General features: G+C 37.2%; 1 protein-coding gene across 1 annotated transcript; it reads left to right on the top strand.

The window, feature by feature from the left end:
- Positions 1-23,484, top strand: LOC111874735 (esterase FE4). The gene is made up of 10 exons (XM_023870477.2): positions 1-276; positions 4,235-4,369; positions 9,179-9,338; positions 10,236-10,421; positions 11,383-11,573; positions 14,201-14,369; positions 15,762-15,940; positions 18,039-18,186; positions 18,812-18,944; positions 23,045-23,484. Exons 1-10 carry the CDS (start codon positions 73-75, stop codon positions 23,214-23,216), a joined length of 1,677 nt encoding a protein of 558 aa, XP_023726245.1. The 5' UTR covers positions 1-72; the 3' UTR covers positions 23,217-23,484.
- Positions 23,485-24,013: the final 529 nt, after the last annotated feature.

Genomic DNA, 24,013 nt, shown 5'->3' with positions numbered 1-24,013 from the left:
GAAAATTCACCATCAGCATGTGCATATATATGTGAAGGAAATAGCTCGAAGAGTTTATTCTGAGACAGCGAAATGTATAGGACGGCAGTGTTTTGTCTTCTGGTAGCTCTCTCACCGAAATCGAGTGCATCGCAGCCGCATGACAGGTCACCCCTTGTTACGACGATGCATGGGGTTCTGAGAGGGAGTGTCATTCAGTCTCGTCTCGGAAGGCCCATATATTCCTTCCGAGGAGTTCGTTTCGCTCAGCCACCTGTTGGAAATCTAAGATTTAAGGTAAGAACGGTCATGGCGTATACCTGAAGCCGTCGTGTAACTCTTAACTCTGTTGTCTTCTGCTTATGTATTTTAGATGAGAAATATCAGCTCGATTACGAACGATTTGATGTATGCAGGGGAAGAAGTGACAACTCTCACATCATACTCGTATTGCTGCAAGAGTTTCATGTAACAGGATGTCCGAGCTCCCACTGTTTTTTGAAGAGTCAGGTCTTACATTTCGATTATGAGTTCATGCCATAGCTCAGGCCGTTAGCCGCGGGCTGCTGACTGTGGCAGCCGAGTTCGATCTCGGAGTAGGTGTGATTTGTGGTGGAGAAAGTGACACTGGGGAGGGTTTTCTCCTAGTACTATAATTCCCCCGCCAATTTTTATTCCACAAACTGGTCCACATTCTTTAATCATCCTGTTATCGATACTATATATAGTGTTGGTACTGATTGCGTCGTTAAATAACCAACCTAATCATTCGGTTACGAAGAACCAGTTCTTGCCACAGTAGATTTGATTTCAAAATATTCACATTTGCTTAGATCAAAATATTGACACGTAGGGACCGAAATCCGGCTGCAGGGCGTCACGGTCAGCGAAAGAAAACGGCCCGGGGATAATGTGGATCCCGGAAGAAGGCGACCGTCACCATTAGGAAGATGTCCCGTCGTGCAGCAGTGGCACGACGCAGGAGAGACGCCTTCAGGAAGGAACTTACTCAGGGAACTTGGGGATCCTGAAGGAAGAAGTTGGCCGCAACCGGCAGAGGGATGACCCGCCATGTAAAAGTAGCACGGTTCAAGGGACGCTGGCATGAAGGACTGTCTGTCGAACAGGGATGACGTTGCAAGTGGAGCACCTAGAGAACAGACGTCCGGGAAAAGACGTCGTGTGGATCCGGAAGGCAGCTCGAGAATGAGGGATCGAGGCGCAAAAAGTCAGCTGCGTCTTAGGAACGAGAAGGTAGCCGGCCAAATCCTTGGAAAGACCTACGAGAAGATGACCATGCTGCAGACTGTGAAACGAATTGTCGGATCTCGTGTCCCATTAAAAACGACCATTTTTTAACACTGTGGAGGGATCGACCCCCTCCGAAACGGAAAACAGCAGAAGCTGGTAATGTAGAAGCACCGACCTCCACCGCTAGAATGAGAGTGAGAGTGAAAGAGAGGGAGAGAGAGAACTTGAGATGTACCTGAACAGACTAAACCATAGTATTGAACCTCTCGGGACGAGCGCCTGCTAAGAGAGACAACTGGTAGCGGATGGAGAATGGTCATTACTAACCGGAATGGAAGAAGAACCAATAAGAGGAAAAACCGAGCCAGAGAAAAAGAAGAGGAGCAGGAATCCTCGGGAAAGAAAGAACGGTGACACACATTTAGGCTGTCCGGGACGTATAGCCTTAAGGAGGGAACAATGTGGTGTGCCGCCTGGAAGTCAGAATATCTAAGTCAGAGCGGGTGTTCATTGTTACGCATCGGCTCGGTATCCACGGCTCCGTTCGTTGTCGGGGTAACAATGAAATAGGTTCAAGCGACAAAGTATATATAACAGACGTTACGACGAAAGTGAAACCCAGAACTAGTGCAGTTCCCGCGGCAACGAATACACCAGCGACCAGTGCATAGAACACGCGAAACTGAACCGTTGAAGAAGGTGTCTTTCTAGTCCTTCCGACTATAGAATACAAGAGACGAGACCAGACCAGACCAGACCAAATGAGTGACAGTGTGGAAGCGGGGTCTAATACCTCCACCATGACCTTGCGAGTTGTAGGAGGCGACGAAAAGGGAAGTATCAAATCTGAGACAATCACATATGGTCGTGAGTCCCAAGGGACTCGGACACGAGAAAGACTGCACTGGCAAGGGACAGCAGCATGTACAGAAAACAGACCCGTCCTCTAGTCAGAGAGGGCGCCCCACAAGAAAACGAGACCGTAACAGTCAAACAGTAATAAATATCTGGTCATGAGACCCAGATGAGGCTCAACACTAAGACAATGTGACTCTGACTCTGACTTTGACTTTGACCAGACCAGAGCGGAGAACAGATCAGAAGCGAAGGGAGAAGAGCTGAGAGCAGAAGAAAACAGCTCAGCTAAGAACCAGAAAACGACAGGCTAGTCAGGTTGCATCACATGGAAGACGTTATTTTTTAGTGTTTGTAATTGCAATTTAAACAACTTATCCAATAAACAGCTTCATCTAATCCAGAACCCATTAATTTCTTGTTGTGGGTATAGGATAAGGGACAATATACTAGACGCAATTTCTTCTGTAATGTCCTATGTTGGCAGAGATACAGCACGTGATATGTTGTAAAAATAAGTGAGTATATCCTGAGAACGTTGTTTAAATATTGATAAATAAAAGATTGTTGTCCATTCCTGATTTAGTGACACATCATATTAGCGTTCAACGTTGTCCATCTTCCTCGAAACAGCATTGGTCAATCGACTCATGTTGGCCAGCAGTGTTACTAGTTGAACATTTTATTTTTGAACACTCTTCTATTAGACACTCTTGTATGTACTCCGAATGTTGCAAGCTTGCTACTGCACTCTTTGTAGTTCAAATGAACATCTGACAACATTTGCTCATGCTAGAGATTACTGCATCACACGCAGATGGGACCAGGGATAACTAAATTGTGGCTGTGCTATTCATTTGCTTAAAATTTGCTTTTTTCATGAGGTGGAAAGCAATTCTGTCTTCTCCAGCATTCTTCTCTGAACAGAGTCGAAGTTACTAGATATATGTATTTATAGAATCAGATGACCTCTAGAATTAATATACCATATTAAGTAATATGGGGGTCTGGCTTGATCTCTGGTTTTCAATTCCTGGAAAGCCAAAAAATTGTTCCCTTTGCTGCCACATTCAGATTGTATCCTGTGCCTACTTAGTCTCCAATCTACTGGGTACCTGTCCCCACCCCTCAAGGTTAAAATGACTGGGACACAAGTCTGACTGCTCACCTCCACCCACTAAACCAGTGTGCACCCTATAGAGAGGTTATGTGGTAAGGAATTTAACTTCAAGAATTGAAGTTCTCATGCAATGAATATGAGGATTGCTGTCTTCTGTAAAGTGACATGTAATCTGAGGAAGTTCACCATTCTTTAGAAGGAGTCTCCTATATCCAACTTAAGGTAGAAGGTAGAACATTACTGTTTTGGAAGAAGAGTGTCTTGAAGTCTTAAGGTCTGAAGATGGAGACACCTTGGTCCTCCAGAATGTTGGTAACGTGTCATCAGGCTACATGGCATTACATCACAGAAGACCATAAAATTTCCAACACTGAATTAAATATACATAGATTAGAAATGAGTGTTCAGTTGCTTCTGCTTTTATATTTTGTCATTTATAAGAAGATGAAATTGAACCTGCTGTATCAGTATTTCAGTAAGGCTTCCCAGTTGGCTTGAATTGTCCTAAAAACATTCTTTAGAACAGAAAGAGAAACTTCCTTGAATGATGGTGTCAGTGAAGTTGTATGATTTTATTAGTAACACAACATTATTTTTTTTTTAATTTTGTGGCATAAGGAAGAGTTACTATTTCATACATGATTTTAAGATTACTATTAATTAATTATTCATATTGGTTCTTTACAAGATGATGAGATTTTCTGCCATAACTTCAGTCTTTATATTTCTGATTGGTCTAATTGTGTAATAATTACAATTCCTTACTTGATAAGGAATATAACTTTGCGGCAGTCAAAAATTTTCTCCACCTGTTACATTCCCTGTGAGGTAACACAGATCATTTAAAATGGGAACATTATGTCCTTAACACGATATTATACAAGGTGTAAATTTCTACTACTGCTGTGTGAAAATAAATAAATTACCCAATTAATTTACACATTCATTTCCTAATATTCAGTTCTAATAGTTTGCTTGTGAATGTTATATATTTCCTGAAGGTTCTAAAGGACGGTCTTATTTCCATAGGCCCCTGTACCAGTAGACCCATGGCAGGGAATCCAGAATGCAACTGAAGATGGTGCTGCATGTCCTCAACCAGAAGAAAACTACTTTGTTTCAACCTCAGAAGATTGTTTATTTCTAAATGTATACACAACTAAGGTAAATATGTTGGGCATTAATCTTGGGATACATTGTGACTTGATAACTTTGCAAAAAGTGGGTGATAAGCATCTATATCCACTCCAACTGGTCAACCATAAGTTTATTTTGATTTGAGTGATGTTGGAAACAACTAATATTGGGTTAAAATCTTCCTACTTATTTTTTACAATTATCATTTAGTGTATCCAATGGATACATGATATCACAGTCTGTATATTGACTAGGCCATTTGCTGGACAATCATGAAATCAGTATTCAGTATGCAGCAAGGGCAAGAGCTCGTTCTCCTCTCAACAGCATCAAGATTGACTTTGTGGCACACCTAGTCTCCCACCAAAGCAGAATCAGGGGGATTTCACAGGGGGTAATGCCGCCCAGGGCATGAAGTTGATCACTCTCCAATGAAGTTAAGAGTACCTAGAGCTATATCTTCACTCCCTCATATGTCTTTATGGTGTGATGCTTAATGAAGCAGAGAAAACTCATATTTTGCTTTACAATCTTTCACAGTTAAAGGTACTACAGAATTGAAATATTTTACTTCCCTCAGAAACATACACAAATAATGTTTTATGGATACTCAAAAACATCATAGAGTGTATATACTGTAGGCCTACAGCATAATGGCCTGTAAATATATATGATATCTATACAGCACAGTTGATACATTGCTGGACTGTACAATCAACAAAAACTGACCGATAAAAATTGGTTGAATAATGATGGACACATAATAAAGGTTATGAGATATGCAAATAAGTGCATTCATGTAAAAATATCAGATATGGGGAAGAAGTGCTCTGTACAGCATAAACTAGTACAAGTTGTACATACATTCATACATACATAGTTCATAGTTTCATTGATCTGTTGTCCAATCCAGATCGGTTATAGAACTTGTGTTATAAAAAGACTTGATTGCAAAGAAACAGTTGAGTCAACAACAATTACAAATAAATTAAGAATGACAAAAGACACTTATACACCATTAGAACTACCAAATATAATGGGTGAAATTATCAGTCACAGCTTAGGCACATTGTCAACAATTCATTCATTAACTCATCTGTAATCTGTCAAGACGACTGGTCCACAATCTCTTCCAAAACAGTTCCTCCAATTGATGCGATCTAGAGCTTTCACCTTCAAATGAAAATATCCTCTTCTGTCCCCAAGGTCATCCAGCATCATCTTATGTCTTCTTCCTCGTTTTCTGGTCACTTCTATCTTTCCTTCAATAACTTATTTTAGGAGGCAGTTACCGTGTAAGATATGACCAATCCAATTAGCCTTCCGTTTTCTTATTTCGTGTAGGATATTCCTCTGCTCACCGACTCTAAATAACACTTCTTCATTTCTCACATAATCGGTCCAACTGATCTTCTCCATCCTTCTCCAACACCACATTTCGAAGCTTTCCAGGTGTTTCTGATCTTCTGCCCTAGGTGTCCAAGTTTCAGTCCCACACAAAGCCATGCACCAAATGTAGCATTTCACTAGTTTCTTCCTCAAATTTAAGTCCAATTTGCTGGTAAAAAGATTCTTCTTCTTGCTAAATTCAGCTTTTGCCATGGCAATCCTAGATTAATTTCACACAATACACCTTCCATCATCTGTTAACAAGCTACCCAAATATTTAAATCATTTCACATTCTCCAGTTGTTTTTGGTCTATCTTTATTGTGACTGCCGTTGGTTGTCTTGATATTTCATTACTTTTGTTTTTTCCACATTCATTTCCATGCCATAGCACCTTCAAATTTCGATTAGTCTATCAATCATACCCTGTAGCACAGTTTCTTCCTTAACCATTAATACAAGGTCATCTGCATATTTCACAGTTTGAATAATTTTCCCTCCTAATTTGAAGTCTCCAAGCCCATCCAGAGCTTCTTTGGTAAGGCATTCACTGTACAAGTTGAACAATATTGGTGATAAACAGCATCCTTGTTGAACTCCTCTTCTAATCTTCATACTTCTTGTCTCCCCTCTGTCCAGTCGCACTCTAACTTTCTGATCCATGTACAATTTACTAATCAATCTTCTTTCACGACAATCAATGCCTGTTTCCTTTAGGATCTGCATTAATTTTGTCCAATGTACGTGGTCAAATTCCTTCTGCCAGTCTATAAAGTAAGACACAGTTCTTCATTTATCTCCAAAGTTCGTTCTGCTATAATTCTCATCATCCCAATTGCATCCCTGGTTCCCTTTCCTCTTCTAAATCCAAACTGATCCTCTCCAAGTATATCGTCTATTTTCCTTTAGATTCTTCTTTTAAGTATCTTTGCTATTATCTTTGCTGTATGTGCAATAAGGCTTATTGTATGATGGTCGCTGCATTTTGTAGCTTTTGTCTATTTCTTTAAGGCAATCATTGTAACTTCTGTAAAGTCCTTGGGCCACTCCCCAGTTTCATATATGGTGTTTATTAGTTTTGTCAGTGTTTTCAAACTACCTTCTCCCAGTAACTTAAGCACATCTCCAGGTACATCATCACCTCCTGTAGCCTTTCCATTCCTCATGTCCTTGATAGCTTTTTCCACTTCACTTTGTAAAATTTATGGTCCTTTCTCGTCTGTAACTACTTCTTCTTCCAGTTCCACTTCCAAGGTTTCTGGCCAATTAGGTCGATCATATAGTTCTGTAATATAATTTTCCAAATTTTCAGCACTTGCCTCTGATCTACTATTCTATTCCCCTGGGAGTCTTCGATGCCAATATGTTGAATCCAATTGTTCTCTTTCCATCCTAGTTATTTTGTCTTCATGTAAATCAAATCATAACGTCCTGTTCTTTGAAATTCTATAATCTCATTACATATCTTCTCAAGATATTCCTTTTTGGCCCTGTCTGTGGCTCTTTTCAATTCATTCCTCAGTCCCCTGTATTTCCTCCTGCCTTCTTCATTGTTTACATTCTTCCATTTCCTTTGCTCCTCCATTTTACTCATCATCTCCTGTGTAACCCATGGTTTTCTTGCTATCTTCTCACCTTTACCAACCAATTCACTAATAGTATCTAACATGCATTCTTTTATATTGTTCCACTGCACTTCAGCATTTCCACTTTCACTTTCAATTGCACTGAGTTTATCTTCTGGGGTCTCCTGCACGCTTTGTCTGTCAAAATTACAAACAACAATATATTTATTTATCCAGCTAAAGTTTTGCTTGAAATATATTCGTCTATTGATTAAAAGCATTTGAAGAAAGTTTTTCAATGTATGCCTAAATATATTCACATTGTCTTTCAAAATTTGTATATTTTAGTGGCAGATTATTATAAATTATGATTGATGAATACAACACACCCCTTTCAATCAAAGATAGTCTTACTGAGGAAACATGCAACTTTTCTGACTGTCTTGTGCATATAATGAATGTATGTATGTAGTATAATGAATGACATTATTTGTTTGATAAATATTATTATGTCTAACAATGAACATCATCATAGCATATATATATAAACAAGGAACTGATAAAATACCCATTCTCTGAAAGTCTTCTTTACAAGAGCTTCTAGGACTCAATCTTAACATAACACTAATTGACTTTTTTTGGGCCTCAAAGATGCTTTTCATTGCTGAGGAGGAACTCCAAAAAATAATACCATATTCAAGGACAGATAATGAGAGAAAGAGACCATTCATAGGGTTTGCTTACCAACAATGAACTTTAACTTCCTCAGCATGAAACATGCTGTATTCAATGTTTTTAATAATTTTTCAGTGTTGTTTCTAATTAAGATGACGATCTACATACATACCCAAAAATTTAACATTATCTTCAACTTTAAGACCTAAATTATTATGTTACTGATAATGTATATTCCGGAGCCTTTAGGGTAGTAAATTAAATCAAATGAGTGTTTCCCAAATTGAGTACCAGTTGATTATTTTGAAACCAATTAGAAATGTGTTTCATTACTATATTTAATTTATCATTCAAAGTATTTAGATCATTTGAAATAACTATAATTGTGGTGTCATCCACATACAAAATGCGTTCGTAGTATACGCTATATTTTTTAGGATACTTGTTAACTGTTGTTAACTTATATACAGTAAAAAGTAAAGTAAAGCTATTCCTGTAAGAGGCTGTGAAGGCCCATAGGGTTGTGAGACGTTGAGGCTCCCACATTATCTAGACAATTGGCTCAAAGATGATGGTAAGGTTGTCAGCCTTACATGCTGGCCATGCTTTAATCCCCAGGAAAATTATTTAATTAATTCCTGGTACTCATTTCTATTAGAGGCTGAGTCCACCCCAGGGCCATAGTGCGGATGGAAGGATTGGGTCAATTGAAATGACCTCATCAGGACTTGAACCCATGACCTTCCCGCTTGTAGCATAGCCCCTCAACCAATTACGCTACCGCGTGCCCCTATATACAGTAGAATTAGTAAAATTACTTAAAATATTTTATATTTTATGGAAGAAATTTTCAGTTATTTAGCAATTATTTTCCATGGAGGCAAAAGTAAGTCATGTTTTGAATGTGAATATTATTGTGTTGGATTACAGTCATTTAACACTAATTTTTTTTCAGAGCAGTTTTTACTGGAAATAATGGTAAAATATGAGAAAATAACAATGGCTGCTTAACTGAGCTTTTAAATGGAAGTGGAGATATTGAAAGAACCTAATATTACAATTTTTGTATTACAATTAATTTTTGTAATGTTTGAGAATATTAATGCTCAGAATGTTATTGAAATTTTTCATTTCATGGAAAAGAAAAAGAATTTTATATATTTTAATCAAACAACATAATATGTCAACAAGAAATCCATTTCTTATAGCTACCAGAAGTACAATATAACCTGAAGAGACCAGTCATGGTGTTCTTCCATCCTGGTGGATTTTACAGTGCAACTGGACATAGTAAGGTGTATGGGCCACAGTACTTGATGGATCACGACATTGTTCTTGTGACAACCAACTACAGGCTGGGAGCTTTAGGTGAATTTAAAGATTAAGTGCTCAATAATGTCGCTGACAAACTTGTGTTTAAGCTGAAGGATGAAGTGTAAACCAAGCCACAAATCAGCTTGAAGCAGGAAGGAAACATGTTGTACTCACTGCCTTCTTTATGCTGTTCTTTTGCTTGGCTTAAACATCAGCCCTGAAGATCGAGGTGGCATGTTCATCAGAAATGTTGGTTTCAGTTTTGATAGACTACAAATCATAATTCATAATTTATTTACATCCATAAACTGTTACACAAGTACAATTGGACAAGTCAGTTTAAGCTATCTAAAAACTATAAGTCAACAAATCTTAAAAAATTACAACATTATACACAAGACTACGAACAATACAATCATCTTAGGATCATTGTACTCCTGCTGAAGTTAGCAACCAAGGATGACATCCCCCCCGCAATCCAATATAAAGCAATGCATACACCTATACCATCTATGTACAACCACACCACATCAGAACCAACCAGAGCCACCAAACTACCGTCATCATTTTTATCAAAAACTCCTGCAGAGAGCAAAAACAGTTTTGTAATAAATAACTTTTTAATTTATTTGTAAGAACTTTAAGCTTTTCTATTCTTTTTAATATTCCAGAAGATAGAACTCTTCAAAAGCAATGCTGTGAGAACCTCGAATCATACAATTTTAGAATTTTAAAATTATTTTTACTGATCCCCTTGCATTGATGAGAATAGCAGAATGCATTTTAAAGGAATAATTTTAATTTCTGGTATTAATTTTTGGTATATTTTCTCCCATTTTTAATTTCGCTTCTTTCCAAAAATCAGTAGTGTGCAGACTCACCTCCCACCCTCTGTCCATAGAGTCAAATTCTTTTTTTAGAATCCCATGTTTTTGTAATTTATATTTATAGGATTCTTAAGCACAGGTGATGAAGTGCTTCCTGGGAACTATGGAATGAAGGATCAAGTAGCAACACTGCATTGGGTGAAACAGAATATTGCAGCATTTGGTGGTAATCCTGACAGTGTCACTATTGCAGGCTACAGTGTTGGCTCTATTAGTGTAATGTTGCACATGGTGTCACCTATGTCACAAGGTTAGTAATAATAATCGAATGTCATATTATATTGTTGTTGCCAATGTTCATTCTTTTTATTTTCTCTTATATTTATTATGCGTTTTAATTTTTCTTTACTGTCACGTAGAGTGTTACATATGGCATGCACTGTCGTGATTGGAGTAAATAATGTTGCATTAAACTGCTACAGTGAAATGCTTTTATTTATAATTTTAGGAGCAGAATTTCAGATAGAAATTCCCTTTTTGTCATCTTATTATGAATCATTAATGGGAACACTTCACAACAAAATATTAACGTAATAATATCCAACTATGAACATGTTTTGCTGAACCAGTGATCCATAGATGCACCTGTCAGATAAATTTTATGTTAATCCCAAATTATGATACATTGTACATTCTAGTTGACATCACATGAGATTATACTATTCCTGCGACAGTTCATCATAGTTTCACCAGTTTATTACAGCATTTTATTTTGACAAAATGACCATTTATACATTTCAACAACATGGCTACCTATATGTGAAGATGTTATTTAGTCATTGCTATTAGAATAATCACAATCCACAAATACACACATCTTGTATATACATATATACATTTTACTTCTTCTTTGTTTTACAATTGTTTTATTGCCAACTAGTACATGTACCAATCATCATACCATTTTCTTTAGGAATACTGATGCAACATGTCTAGAATTCAAATATATAAAAAAGGGTGTAAACCTATTGAAAAAATTACATCCATTTCATTAAGTTAGAAAAAGATAATGGCATTTCAATAACAGAGTTTCTGAGGTGACCTGTGAGGTCGAACCTTATAGTGATTTTCAGTAAATATTAGTTACTTTTGAAGTTGTTTTGATGGTCATTTAAATAAAATTTAATATTATTAAACTTTCAGTTGTATGAAATAAGTAAAAGAATTTGCAGTGGTATTAGTATTCATTAAAGGAATTTCTCTTTCTGTAGGCCTCTTCCATCAAGGAATAGCCATGAGTGGTTCTTCGTTTCTGGATTCATTCTTTGAAAAAAATCGTCTCGCCTTTGCAAAGAAGCAATCCGCTTTGTTAAATTGTCCAACATATACCTCACAAGAAATAAAGGATTGCCTCATGAAGAAGGGAGCACAGGAAATTGCTAGTTCATTGAACAGATTGGCTGTAAGTACACGTACAATTTAAAAATATACTAATCTGTATGCTGACTGCACTAAGGCCTGGATTTCTAAGGCTCCATTCCAGGCAGGGAAAAGAATTTTTGAGTCAACTGCAATATAGAGACCATCTGTTGAGCCCACCTAGCCCCCCCATCCATGCAGACATCTTTTTCCCAGGCGATCATGAAACTGGACATTTTTCTCCAGCTAGTATCAAGAATTAGACTGTGTACAACTACACCTTCATTTTCCATAAACCTTCATGGCATGGCTTTTAATTAAAAATGAAATTAAGTTTGTAACTCTCATTTGTTTATTCAGACATGGTTACACCAATGTCTTTATATTTTTGCTTTACATATTCTGCATATAAATAAAATAGTTTTAAAGGGAAACTATGAATATTATTATTTGCAAAAGTACAGAAATTTGGAATGAGAGTAACAATCGAAAGGAAACCGAAATATTTGGGCTTTTCACATTCGTAATCCACATTAATTTGACAGGCAGTACATTAGGTACATACATTTACATGAACATTTTCTACAACTACAGTGAATCTTTATATGAATGATGAAATTTCATTTCCTATATTTATAAAATTAAATGGTTGGTTTCAACAGACAGTGTGGCTTTCATTCTGTTTACTCATTATTTTCATGCTATAATACCTTTATTATCATATATCTGATGCGGAGTCCTGGATACTCTGAACACAATAGGTTATGGTCAGTTGGGAATTACGAAACATTAAATTAGGGGGCTGCCTGCAACGGTAGTGATAACTTTTTAGTTCAGTCATAAGTTAATAGTACTTGCATACTTGCGATAGTGTTACTGAAATAAGTAATAATTTCTAGCACACAGTAGGAAAGTCAGAAAGTTTAACATCACTATTACCAAAGCTTACCACTGCACATAATCCTGAGTCCCCTCCATTAGCTGTGTCCTTTCCTCACAACATACCTTCATAAAAGAACTTTCATAATGACATTCTCTCAGTAGCTTCTCAGTGTTAAAAATGGTTATTTTCTGTAAGGTTTCATTATTAAAATTCTGGACACACTTCTTGCTGTATTGTAGATATATGCTAAGTTATTCATAGACTTCTGAATTTCATCATCTTAGCAATGCTGAGTGACATACAAATCAAATTATGCATTCAGGAGCCAGGATAGCGTAGTCGGTATAGTGACTGGCTACGGGATGAATGACCAAGGACTTGAAGTTCAAATCCTGGCAGGGTCAAGAATTTTCTTTTCTCCATGTCATTCAGAGCAGCTCTGGAGCCCACCCAACTTCATATACAATGGGTAATGGGGATAAAGATGCCGGGGCATGAAGCTGATGACTCACCTCCAACTAGTGCCGAGGTTAAGAAAATGTAGATCTATACATCCATTCCCCCATAGTGCTTAAATAGTTAAGCACGGGGACAACTTTACCTTTCTTACAAGCTGCAAAAAACAAATTCCATGGCTCCAGTCCACAAGCGAACTACACCGACCAAGCGACCGCTGCTTGTCGGTGAAGTTAGTGCCATCTTTTAGCAGATTGAACGTGTTATGTGGTCAGCGCAACAAATCCCCACCGCTGGAGCCGCTATTTACTTGAAGTAGCTCCTCAATTATCCTCACGAGGCTGAGTGGACACCGTTCCAGACCCACTACTTCTCAGAAAATCTAATAGTGCCCGGAATCGAACCCGGACCTTTGGATTTGTAGGCAGGAATTCTGACCACTAGACCATGGAGGCGGTTTACCTTTTTTGCATTGTGCGTAATTTTAAATTGTCCTTTTAATTCATCATTTTTATCAAAAAGACCTCGCAGATTACCTAAACACAGAAGTGAGGATTTTTATGGGTAGCCCCCAACAAGAAATAAAAATAGTGACTAGTGAGGTTGGCAAGAGACAGGTTTTAACATCAAATGAGTTATTAATATTACACCATAATGTTCAAAGTCTGAGAAATAAATTACTGGAGTTAATTGTTTTATTAGATACAGAGTTGACAGACTTAGATATCCTATGTTCTGTTGTAACTATGTAGATTTATTTTGTTAACTTATATTACTGAATGACGTGCCCAAATGTTACTATGTAGCAAAACGGATGAAAATAAAATACAATACAATACAATACAATGTTTGAATGTTTTCCTGAGAAATTTGTCTTCAGACATTTTTAATTTATGTTCTTATCTCAAATTAAGAGACCTTATTTGCACATGTAGAAAGCAACTTGCAGAATTATTGTGCTATATATAAATCTTGATCTTTGGGTGTTTTGGGAAATGGAAATATAGTAAGCGTTTGAACTGAATAGAAAAAGTATTTTCATAAGTTGTCTCCTTGTTTCATCATGAATCTAATTTATGATTGTAATTCCCAAGTATTCATAGTTTTACCACATTTTCAGGTATCTCTTACATGTTACATTATTCTTTAATTATTTATTCTCAGTTTGTTAAACTATTGTGCCCTCTGATTATTGCTTCCTACCTTATGTTAGAGTATTGACTTGGTTTTGACTTTGTTCTAGCTCTATATATGTCACAGTGAAACAAGATCACATTAGTTCCATGTGTGATTCCAATGTGTATGCCCTCATGCAAGTATCTTGTCTGCAGGAATGGGGCCCTGAACCAGTTACCACATATATCCCAGTAATTGAACCAGATGTGATTGCTGAAAGATTTTTAGAAGCTGATCCAACAGAACTATTTCTCTCTGGAAAATTTGCCAAAGTGCCCTTAATCACTGGAATAACAAAGGATGGAGTTTCACATAAAGCACTGTGTAAGTACACACTTAAGTTCAGCTTATTTTAGAAGAGTCAAATGGGGGGTAGAAATATGTCAAAATGTTTCTTACATAATTGATACCAATATCTATATAACCTGCCATTGCATGTTATATTTTGCTTATGTTTCACTTTTTAAATACTTCTGACATGTCTGTCTTTTATGCTTCATATTAAACTTGCAATAGTTCCACTTTTATTGTATGTATTGATGTGTTGTGTGAGAACTGAATTGTGAAGAAGCTAATTGAGATTGTATTTATTGTTATGTGAGTATAAATCTAACATAAAAATGTTTCTCGTACACTACTCATGGTTTTTAGAGCTAGGATAATATTTTAGGAATGCATAGTATGAGAGTCTTTGTGTACTCTAAATTGCTAGATCAACTGTGTAGTTCAGCCATTCAGATTCTGTGGGTCTGCTTTGAAAATCAATACAAGTTTTGTTTCATGATTTTCAAACTTATTTTCACTACACATGATGGCAAGTTATTTAGATAACTTATGAACAGGTGTACACTTTTCTTACTGTCCACGACTATACATACTGTAAATTTTGTTAAGTTTTAGGTTTTGTGCTAGCATGAAATTCTATTGAACAGAATCAGCTGCAGTAGCACTGGCCTTAATGAGTCATCCTTGCACAGCATTTTGATGAATACTGTAATATTGCTTAAATCTTGCCAGCCACCAGTCTGTCTGCTCTCTTCATTCCCAGCTGGTGTTTAACCTTTGAACACACATCTCAGCAAAGACATTGGGAACAGACACATACCCCTTCCCATATATCCACTGATACCATTAGAACATATATTTTTCTCTCTCCAACACTTTCATTGTTTTTTGGGATGAGAAGACATGAATTCAAACAATGTCTACATGCATAAAAATGTATGATAATATAGAAGAAATTAAAGTATACTTCATGGACACTTGGATAAAACAAAACTTGGATAATCGTGGATGAATGATTTGGAGTTGACACTATTAAAATTTAAACTTGTCTTAAACATGGCTTTCTATTTCAAATAATGTTTCTCATTAAATGTAAGAACTCTCTCATGAAAATAGCTTAGTTGTGCATAAATCATTCTTGAACTTCAAATATTCATATCTCTGTAATCGTTGACAGTTGGGTTCCGTTCTTGATCTTAATTTTTTAAAAATTTTCAATTCTTATCTCAGTTTTAAAACTTAGTTGGATTTCTTCATTTCACCACTATTTACAGATTAAAGATTTTGGAGCCATATTTATCAAGCAGCGTTTGAAATAAGAGCAACAGTGAGGCATATGTGTCAGAATACCTACCAGATTCTTATTCATGAAGGTTGACAATTTGAGGATGCAAGTTTGAAGATTGAATTAACACTACTCTTTTGTCACAGCTGTCATTCTAAACTCCTCTTTGGCTGAGGATATGGACAATAACTTTGATACTGTGGCTCCAATAGCATTCTTCTATGAAAGGAACACAGAGCGATCTCATATTATCAGTCAAGAGCTCAGAAAATTCTACTTGAAAGGTCAACATCTGACCAATACTTCTTTATCAGATCTAGGAGAGGTAAGTTCAACCATCAAAGCACTGAAACATTTTCTTGTGTTCAGATACCACATTGATGTAGTGGTACTGTCCTAGACTTGCATTCATGAAGTGCTCAATTTGAATCAGCTGAGGCACTGATTTAAGTCTTAGATAGCTTTCCTCAATTCTTCCAGGCAAGTTTAGTCGGGATGGCTCAGTTGGTACAGCGACAGCTACAGGCTTCATGGGCTGGGTGCGGATTCCCAGTAGGGCAAGGTTTTTGTCTTTTCCAAGCTTCCAGACCGGCTCTGGGGCCAACCCAACCTCCATCCTAATGGGTACTGGGGGCTCTTTCCCCAGGGATGAAGCGGCTGGGTGTGAAGCTGACCACTCACCTCCATTTAGTGCCAATGTAAAGAATCATGGATCTATTCCTGCAGTCCTCCATAGGTTTTCAAGGCACAGTGCTTAATTAATTAATCACAGGGGCAATTTTACCTTTATTTTAAGCCTTGCAAACAAGTTTTGCAAATTACTGCAATTAGACCATGACTGCTTCCTTGTTAAGCTCTTATCAGTTTATCAACAACCATCCTACCACTGACTGGTTCTGGGACCCACCCAGCCTCCTTTCCAATGGGTACTGGGGGTGAAGTGGCCAGGATGTGAATCTGACCACTCACCTACATCTAGTGTCGAAGTGAATAAAATGTTCTATACATCCACCCCCCCCCATGCACCTTCATAGCATAATGCTTAATTAGTTAGACACAGGGACAATTTTATTTTTTCTACTGGATAATATTGTAGATACTGCCAGTGTCATAAAATAAAATAGTAGTCACAAAATTAATAAAACCATCGTCATCTTCATCTTCATCTTCATCAGTAACCAGTGAGATATATTTAAGCATTATGTATGTGTGTGTATGTATGAATGAACGATGGAATGAATGGATGGATAAGGATTAGCCTTGTCCGGTCATTGCACTGCCACCATCAGTGATCTAAAGTGTTTTGCCATCTGTCCAGTGCCCCAATAATCCTACACTTCAAAAGAAATGTAGTGTTTTAAAGAGGTGTCTTGGAAGTTATCTGACTGTTGAATTAGTGTGCTAGGTGATGTAGCTGCAGCCTCACATTCTCATAGTGTATGTGTGGCTGATTCATCTTTTTACAGGCATCTTTTATATGTGGGTTTATTGGTTAATTATAATTTAAAAAGGTTCCCAATCAGGTGACAGTGTCCTGTAAGTAGTCCTGCCACCCATCATAACCGGTTTCAATTTTGATTTCATAGGTCCTTAGTTCTTCTGTCAGAGAGTCCTTGCAAGAAAACCTTCGCATGTTTGAGTCCTGTAAGGGTTCCTAGTAGTTTCTGTGGACTCCGTTCAGTCCCTGACAGACTTCTTGGTAACTCTGCTGAGATGGCAGAGGCTAGTTCAAGTCCTATAAAAGGACATGTAGATCCCAATCTTGCCAATTGATTGGCAGTTCCATTACCCCTCAATACTGCAGTGACATAACACCTATAAATTAAGCCCTGTATGTTCAGTCAATTTAAAAGTGACTGATGGCATTCCCAGGCTGGATTTGAAATGATCTGGTAGTTGTCAAGTGTTTTAATCATGATTTGCCTCTTAGATAGAATATAGATGTTTCTATACTTATAGACCCAATCTAAATTCTCCACTATGAATGCTGTGATGACATAAATTTCTTCCTGGAAGCTAAGTTTCCTCCTTGTACCACTGCTTTCATTTGGAACTCTCTGTCTGAGGTCGACCCATCTTTATATTTACTTCTCTCACGGAATCTGATTATGAATATTTATAATAGAGATGTCTCGGTAAAATTCTGTCAGCCTCATCAATAGGATGGGTTCTTCTTTCATGCCCCAAGATATTTATGCATAACCATATCTTTCAGATTGGCATTTCAGTTGTTTGCTGCAATGTAGTTTGTGGATTCCTTTTCTGGCCTCAGCCTCCAACTGCTAGTGTGGTGGTTGGAGTCATCTACATGTATTTCTTTTAAAAACATCAAAACAAATTGTAACATTTTACAGGCAAGTGTAATGAAATAATTTTGGAAATAATAAAACAAATTTTTGTTTGTAGTGTATTTTTGCTCTCAGTTATTTACAGATGCCATAATTGGATTTCCTGAAGACAGGGCTTCAACTGTTATATCTCATCTGAGCGGTGCACCTCTCTATTACTACAAGTTCTCATACCAAGGCCGTTATAGTAGTGTGTATCGTCCACATACGAACATTCCATATGGTATGTTTTAAATCATATTCCCTCACATTAATCCACCACTTGTGTCACATGTCAATATAGCACAGTTTTGATCTGAGTGGTAGCCAGATGTTATGGGTTTCATTACTGTATATCATGTGTGCTAAATGTCGGTAAGTACTTGCTGCTTGTACTAATTATCAGTGATAATATCTGCCCTTCAGGTGGAGACAAAAGTTTTCTTTGAAATGTTGGTAAACACCCTAACTGGAAAGGTGATGACAGAATTTTCCAAGATTTTACTAAATGTGAATTTGTCTCCTTGCAATGGACATTTGAGATTTCGATAAATGTGAAGTTACACAGAGTAATAAGTTCAAAACTGAGATGTGCCATGTTTATTCAACACATTGTCTTCCCAAGACATAAAAGAAAGAATCTAGTATTAAATTTATTTCTATTGTAGTTTGTCTTCATTTTCTAGCTACATAACAAAGGCAATCTAGAAAAAAATGGTAATATATTTAGTCATAAAAAATATTTAATCAAGGTTATGGAAATATTTCAGACTGTAACACAGCATGGTACTTACTGGATGATTAAGAATATTCTCCCTCTAACTGAAAAAAATCATTTTATAAATTATCAAGTTTTATTTTACTTTCAGGGGTGGTTCACTATGATGACCAAATGTACTTATTCTTCATACCCACACTAGCCCCATATTTTAAACCTGAAGATCCTGAGACTAAAATTGTGGAGAGACAAACCAAGATGTGGGCAAACTTCATCCAAACAGGGTAACAATTTCTTTCTTACAATTGAGTAAAATGAACATAAAATTAAGGCATCTTTCTTTTATGATGAGTGATATTTGTAGACTAAGGTACATACAGGAATGAAGATGAGCAGAGTATTTGCTAAGTAAGAGCATAAAGATTTTATCGAGATAGGGTGTTTTCTTCAAGAAGTCCTTTCACAGCACTCTTTATCTCCATTATATGTGATCAACTATTACACAGCTTCTCACCTAGAAATTTTCAATTTTCATAATGTGAATTTTTAGAATTCTTAACATTCGCTTTTGTCTTAGAGTAACTGTTTGTCTGCTATCTTTTACTTTCCTGCTATTTTTCTCCCTATGTCTGCTTAACTTAATACCTTCATTCCTGAGTTCTAAGTATGTCATTGACTTCTTTTCCATACATTAATCTCAGTTTGTTATTCTGTGTTTTTTCTTACACATGACATTGCCAAAATAATCTTGGTTTGTTCAGTATACCCTTTAGTTAAGCCCTCCCATTATCCAATTCCCTATTCCTTCTCTTCTAATAGCACCAGTAATGCTTTTCAGTGTTCTTATATTGTTTATTTTTTAGCTTATTTAATGATGATTTCTTGACTACGTGGATAACTAGCATAGTTTTGAATGGGATGATAAATGAATGACAAACTCAAAGGAATCTGAAAGGAATTGGTCATGAATTGTTACAAGAGCCTATTTCAATATTGGATGTACCATAATTAATCTCAGTTATGATAGCTGCCCTCTGCTCTGAGAATTGAACCTGAGAACTTTTGAATATAACATTCAAGTACAGCAAAGATATGATTTTTATTCCAACAACATGCAGATTGCCGAATGTCCATAATTTACATTTTTATGTTAGCATTCTCTGAAATATCTTTTATACAGAACACATGTGCCAATTTGTCGGTCTTTTAGATCTTTATGCTAGAACTGCATGAAAATTTCCTTATTTAGAACATTTTGTCATTTTTTGGTATGTTCAATGCACAATATATTCTTCCACAGCTCATAATTCTTTCTGTCACCTGATCTTGTATGTCTCAAGTATCCATAAATCTGATTTTCAGTAACTAAACATCTAAGAGCCTTCTCCATCATATGGTCATTGCATCTGATTGTTGACTTATTATTGCAAAATAATAGTACGTGTGTCTGCCAATAAACAAGGTTTGGATTGGTGGATAAATTTATTGACCACTTACAGGTCATAACTACACGCTAAGCCTTCTCCACCCTGCAGTGTCGTCATCAGACGTTTCCTGGTAATGGATTTTAACAGTGAAGATTCTTTTGCCTCTGGCTCAAACCTTATCTTCACAGACTCCTGTACAGAGCTCCCTCAACTGACTTTGTCCCTTGCTTATAACATCTCAGCATGGACCACGTAGAGATACCCTGTTTCTATTGTTGTAGTCAAACTGTCGCATTATTATGAATCTGCTGTTTAGCAAAGGGAGCGTGTTTACCGGGCCATTGCCCAGAAACGGCCCTGGTATATCCGCGCATCTCACGGTCGTTGTATAGCAATGGCTCTACATGCCACAATATTCATAATTATGCTCTTCGCAGTGTTGCTGTTCAGGTCAGTGTTTGTTGCCTTCTATTCATTTATATGTGTAGTTAGTTGTTATTGAAGTGTTATAAAGCACTGACATTTTCCTAGGTCCTGCATATTTGTAATTGCTGCTGCCATAGTTTAGTTGTATAATGTACGTAGTACGCCCACAAAGTAAGCTTCCCACTCATCCCACAGCTAGCAACCTTATATTGCGCGAAGCGACGTAGCATGGCGCATGCACAAATGGAATTTCCTGCGTTCCCACAGTACCATCGTTGCAGTTGTTGAAGATGGAGGATCTTATTCCAACTACCGCCGACTGTGAAGTGCGGTCAGTTTTTCAATGCACAGAGCATAGTGCCGATCGAAATTCATCGTCAGCTGTGCCGGGTCTATGGGCCTAACGTCATGAGCAAGCAGATGGTGCGTCGGTGGTGCAGACAATTTTCAGCAGGTCGACAAAGTGTGCATGATGAGAAGTGCAGTGGGCGGCGATCCATCATTACAGACGACCTGGTAGAGCTTGTGCGGGAACACATTATGGAGAATCGTCGCGTCACAATTGCGGAACTCAGCAGTCATGTCCCGCAGATTTCCCGCTCCTTGTTGCATGAAATTGTCACGGAGCATCTGTTGTTCAGGAAATTGTGCGCCAGGTGGGTGCCGAAGCAACTGACACCAGAACACAAAACAAAGCGCATAGAGTCAGCATTGACCTTTCTGCAGCGGTACCATGATGACGGTGATGAATTTCTGGACCGGATCATCACAGGTGATGAAACGTGGATTGCACACATTACCCCAGAAACCAAGCAGCAGTCAATGCATTGGCGTCACAGTGGATCTCCCTGTAAGATGAAATTCAAGCATACGTTGTCGGCACGGAAAGTGATGTGCACGGTATTCTGGGACAGACCACGTCGACTTCCTGACCAGAGGTGAGACGGTGAATGCTGAGCGTTACTGTGAAACACTGCAGAAATTGCGACGGGCCATTCAGAACAAGCGGCGTGGGATGCTTAGTGCCGGTATTGTCTTCCTGCACGATAATGCTAGGCCACACACGACTCGATGGACAGCAAGTCTCCTGCAGGAGTTCAGCTGGGAGGTGTGTAATCATCCACCCTGCAGCCTGGACCTCGCTCCCAGTGATTTCCATCTTTTCCTACATCTCAAGAAATTCCTGTCTGGTGAGCATCAGCGTTTTGAGAATGACAGAGAGACGGAGATAGTTGTCACACAGTGGTTCCAGTCCCAGGTGGGAGACTTCTATGACACAGGTATTCAAAAGTTGGTCCCACGGTATGACAAATGTCTCCGTTCCGGTGGCGATTATGTCGAAAAATAGCTGAACACTTGCTGTATCTGTTGCAATAAATATTTCCATGAAATTGTGTTTTGTTTCTGTAAATGGCCCCAGGGAAACTTACTTTGTGGACAAGCCTCATAATACAAATAATAATAATAGATACCCTGGTTCACTTATTTTGTTGTCTGAAAATATTTTAATTGGTTACATGCACACTTACCACACGTTCTGAAATATCTTAGTCAACTTTCCTTCATTAAGGAAAAGTATTGGCCTGTGAAATCACTGTAAAACAAAATGACCACTACATGAAATCTATATTAGTTTTCTGCTGGATAGTGTTGAGTGATGAATCATTTGAGGCAGGTATGTCAAATTCAGTCAATTGATAGATCATAAACGTACTTTCAATTTATGTATGAAATATTCTTTATCAGTCAAAAATTACCAACAAGGCAATGAAATGAAATGTTTAGATTAACGTCACTTGCAAACAATAAGAGTTTGACTAAAATAAGACTCAATTTTATGATCATATGTGCATAAAGAAAAACATACCAGCCCATGAATTAGGCGAATTTTGATTACAAATTTATATTACTGGAAACTAAATACTCCATTAAGAACACAAAAACTGTGGGAAGTATACAATAGGAAATTATGTTTTATGAGTTCTACCTCAAATTCTTTATTTTGTGTACTAACCTGCTTATTTTCACATCATATGTACTGCTGTTGCATTATATATTTATTTTGTTATTCATGTAATAAAGGAGCTTGTGAGTATTATAGGTGTCACTAATATTTACAGTAACAAATTATGTTGAAAAATTGTTCATGTATTCATCTTATTTTTAGAATCACAATAAGTGACCCTTATTAACTTCCAGGTTTGCAGTGCAGTGGATAATTCTGCAAATAAAAATGCAACTATTGGCCATTTGCTAAGCATTGTGTGAAGAATTCGCATGCATTATATTAGAATTTCTACACCTTGATATATACTATTCTGCATTTTAAATTTCGTGTTGAGTTACTCCATTCTGAATGGTTGTGTGTAATGAAGTCTGAGAGTACAGATTTAGTATTTATTCATGATTTTTTAACATAATTTAAGGTCCATGGATGTATTAGTAGTTTTAACATATACTCTAATCCATCTTCATATATCCTCATACTCCCTTTAAGAGATGACTCAATTTCTGTGAACATTCTCTTGCAGAAACCCAACTCCTCAGAAGTCAGACCTCTTTGAAAATGTAATATGGCAACAGCGAACTCCCAAGAACCTTGCCTATCTGGATATTGGTTCAGATTTGGAGATGAAGAAAGGGCTGTATAAAGAACGTATGGCAGTCTGGGAACGTCTTTTTCCACTGCCCACATTCTCTTAGTCATCACACCATAATTCACAGTGAATTCAATAAAATAAAATAAGTATGGTTATTAGTCACTAATATGCTGTATATCTGAAGATGTAACATTGCTATTATTCTAGTACTAGTGTAGTCATTGGAAAGCGAAATGATGGGTTCATTTAAAACATGTTTACTTACTGTTGTAACAAAACATGTTTTACGTTGTTAGGTAATGTAGTCTTAACTCAAGGAAATGTACGTACTGTAATGAACGTATCTCAAATAAAGGCATGCATCAAACTAAGAAAATTCTTTGTTCTATCAAGATGATATACATATACATGTACTTACAAGAAACACACACAGGTGAAGCAACATTTCAAAGTATTCAATAATTTCCCTGCTGTTTCTTGTTCTATATTTGTAAAATGTAATTCTTTTAATAAGTATGAAATTTTACGAATTGAAGAGAAATTGGAAATAGTCTCTAGTTTTAATATGTAGCTATCATGTTTTGGAGACATAGGCCTACCAACATATAAGATCTGTGGTTTCTAAGATAGAGGAATATTGCATTTATGGTGATTACAGAGTCCAAGAGCTCCAACTCACAAATATATGCTTCATGGTTTGACTCAATCCGATGACTTACAGCAGCCATGTCAAACATGTGGCCCCCATAGCCACAAAGTGCGGCCCCTCGACTTTTAGAGCTAATTGATATTAAAATCAATATTAAAATTTTAGTAGAAATATTTTTTGTAAAGACAATTTCCCAACAGACCAGAAGACACGAAGTCTCACGCAGACATAAATTAGCAGGCTGCAGGAGC

This window comes from Cryptotermes secundus, unplaced genomic scaffold (assembly GCF_002891405.2).
Source record: "Cryptotermes secundus unplaced genomic scaffold, Csec_1.0 scaffold390, whole genome shotgun sequence".
Lineage (NCBI taxonomy): Eukaryota > Metazoa > Arthropoda > Insecta > Blattodea > Kalotermitidae > Cryptotermes > Cryptotermes secundus.
This window is presented reverse-complemented; position numbering and strand designations above follow the sequence as displayed.

Excerpts from the sequence above, each read along its gene's own strand:
- LOC111874735 (XM_023870477.2), top strand. The coding sequence starts at position 73 with ATGTATAGGACGGCAGTGTTTTGTCTTCTGGTAGCTCTCTCACCGAAA. Across the intron at positions 277-4,234 it reads TTGGAAATCTAAGATTTAAG|GCCCCTGTACCAGTAGACCC; the intron begins GTAAGAACGGTC and ends TTATTTCCATAG. Across the intron at positions 15,941-18,038 it reads CTTTATCAGATCTAGGAGAG|TTATTTACAGATGCCATAAT; the intron begins GTAAGTTCAACC and ends TTTTGCTCTCAG.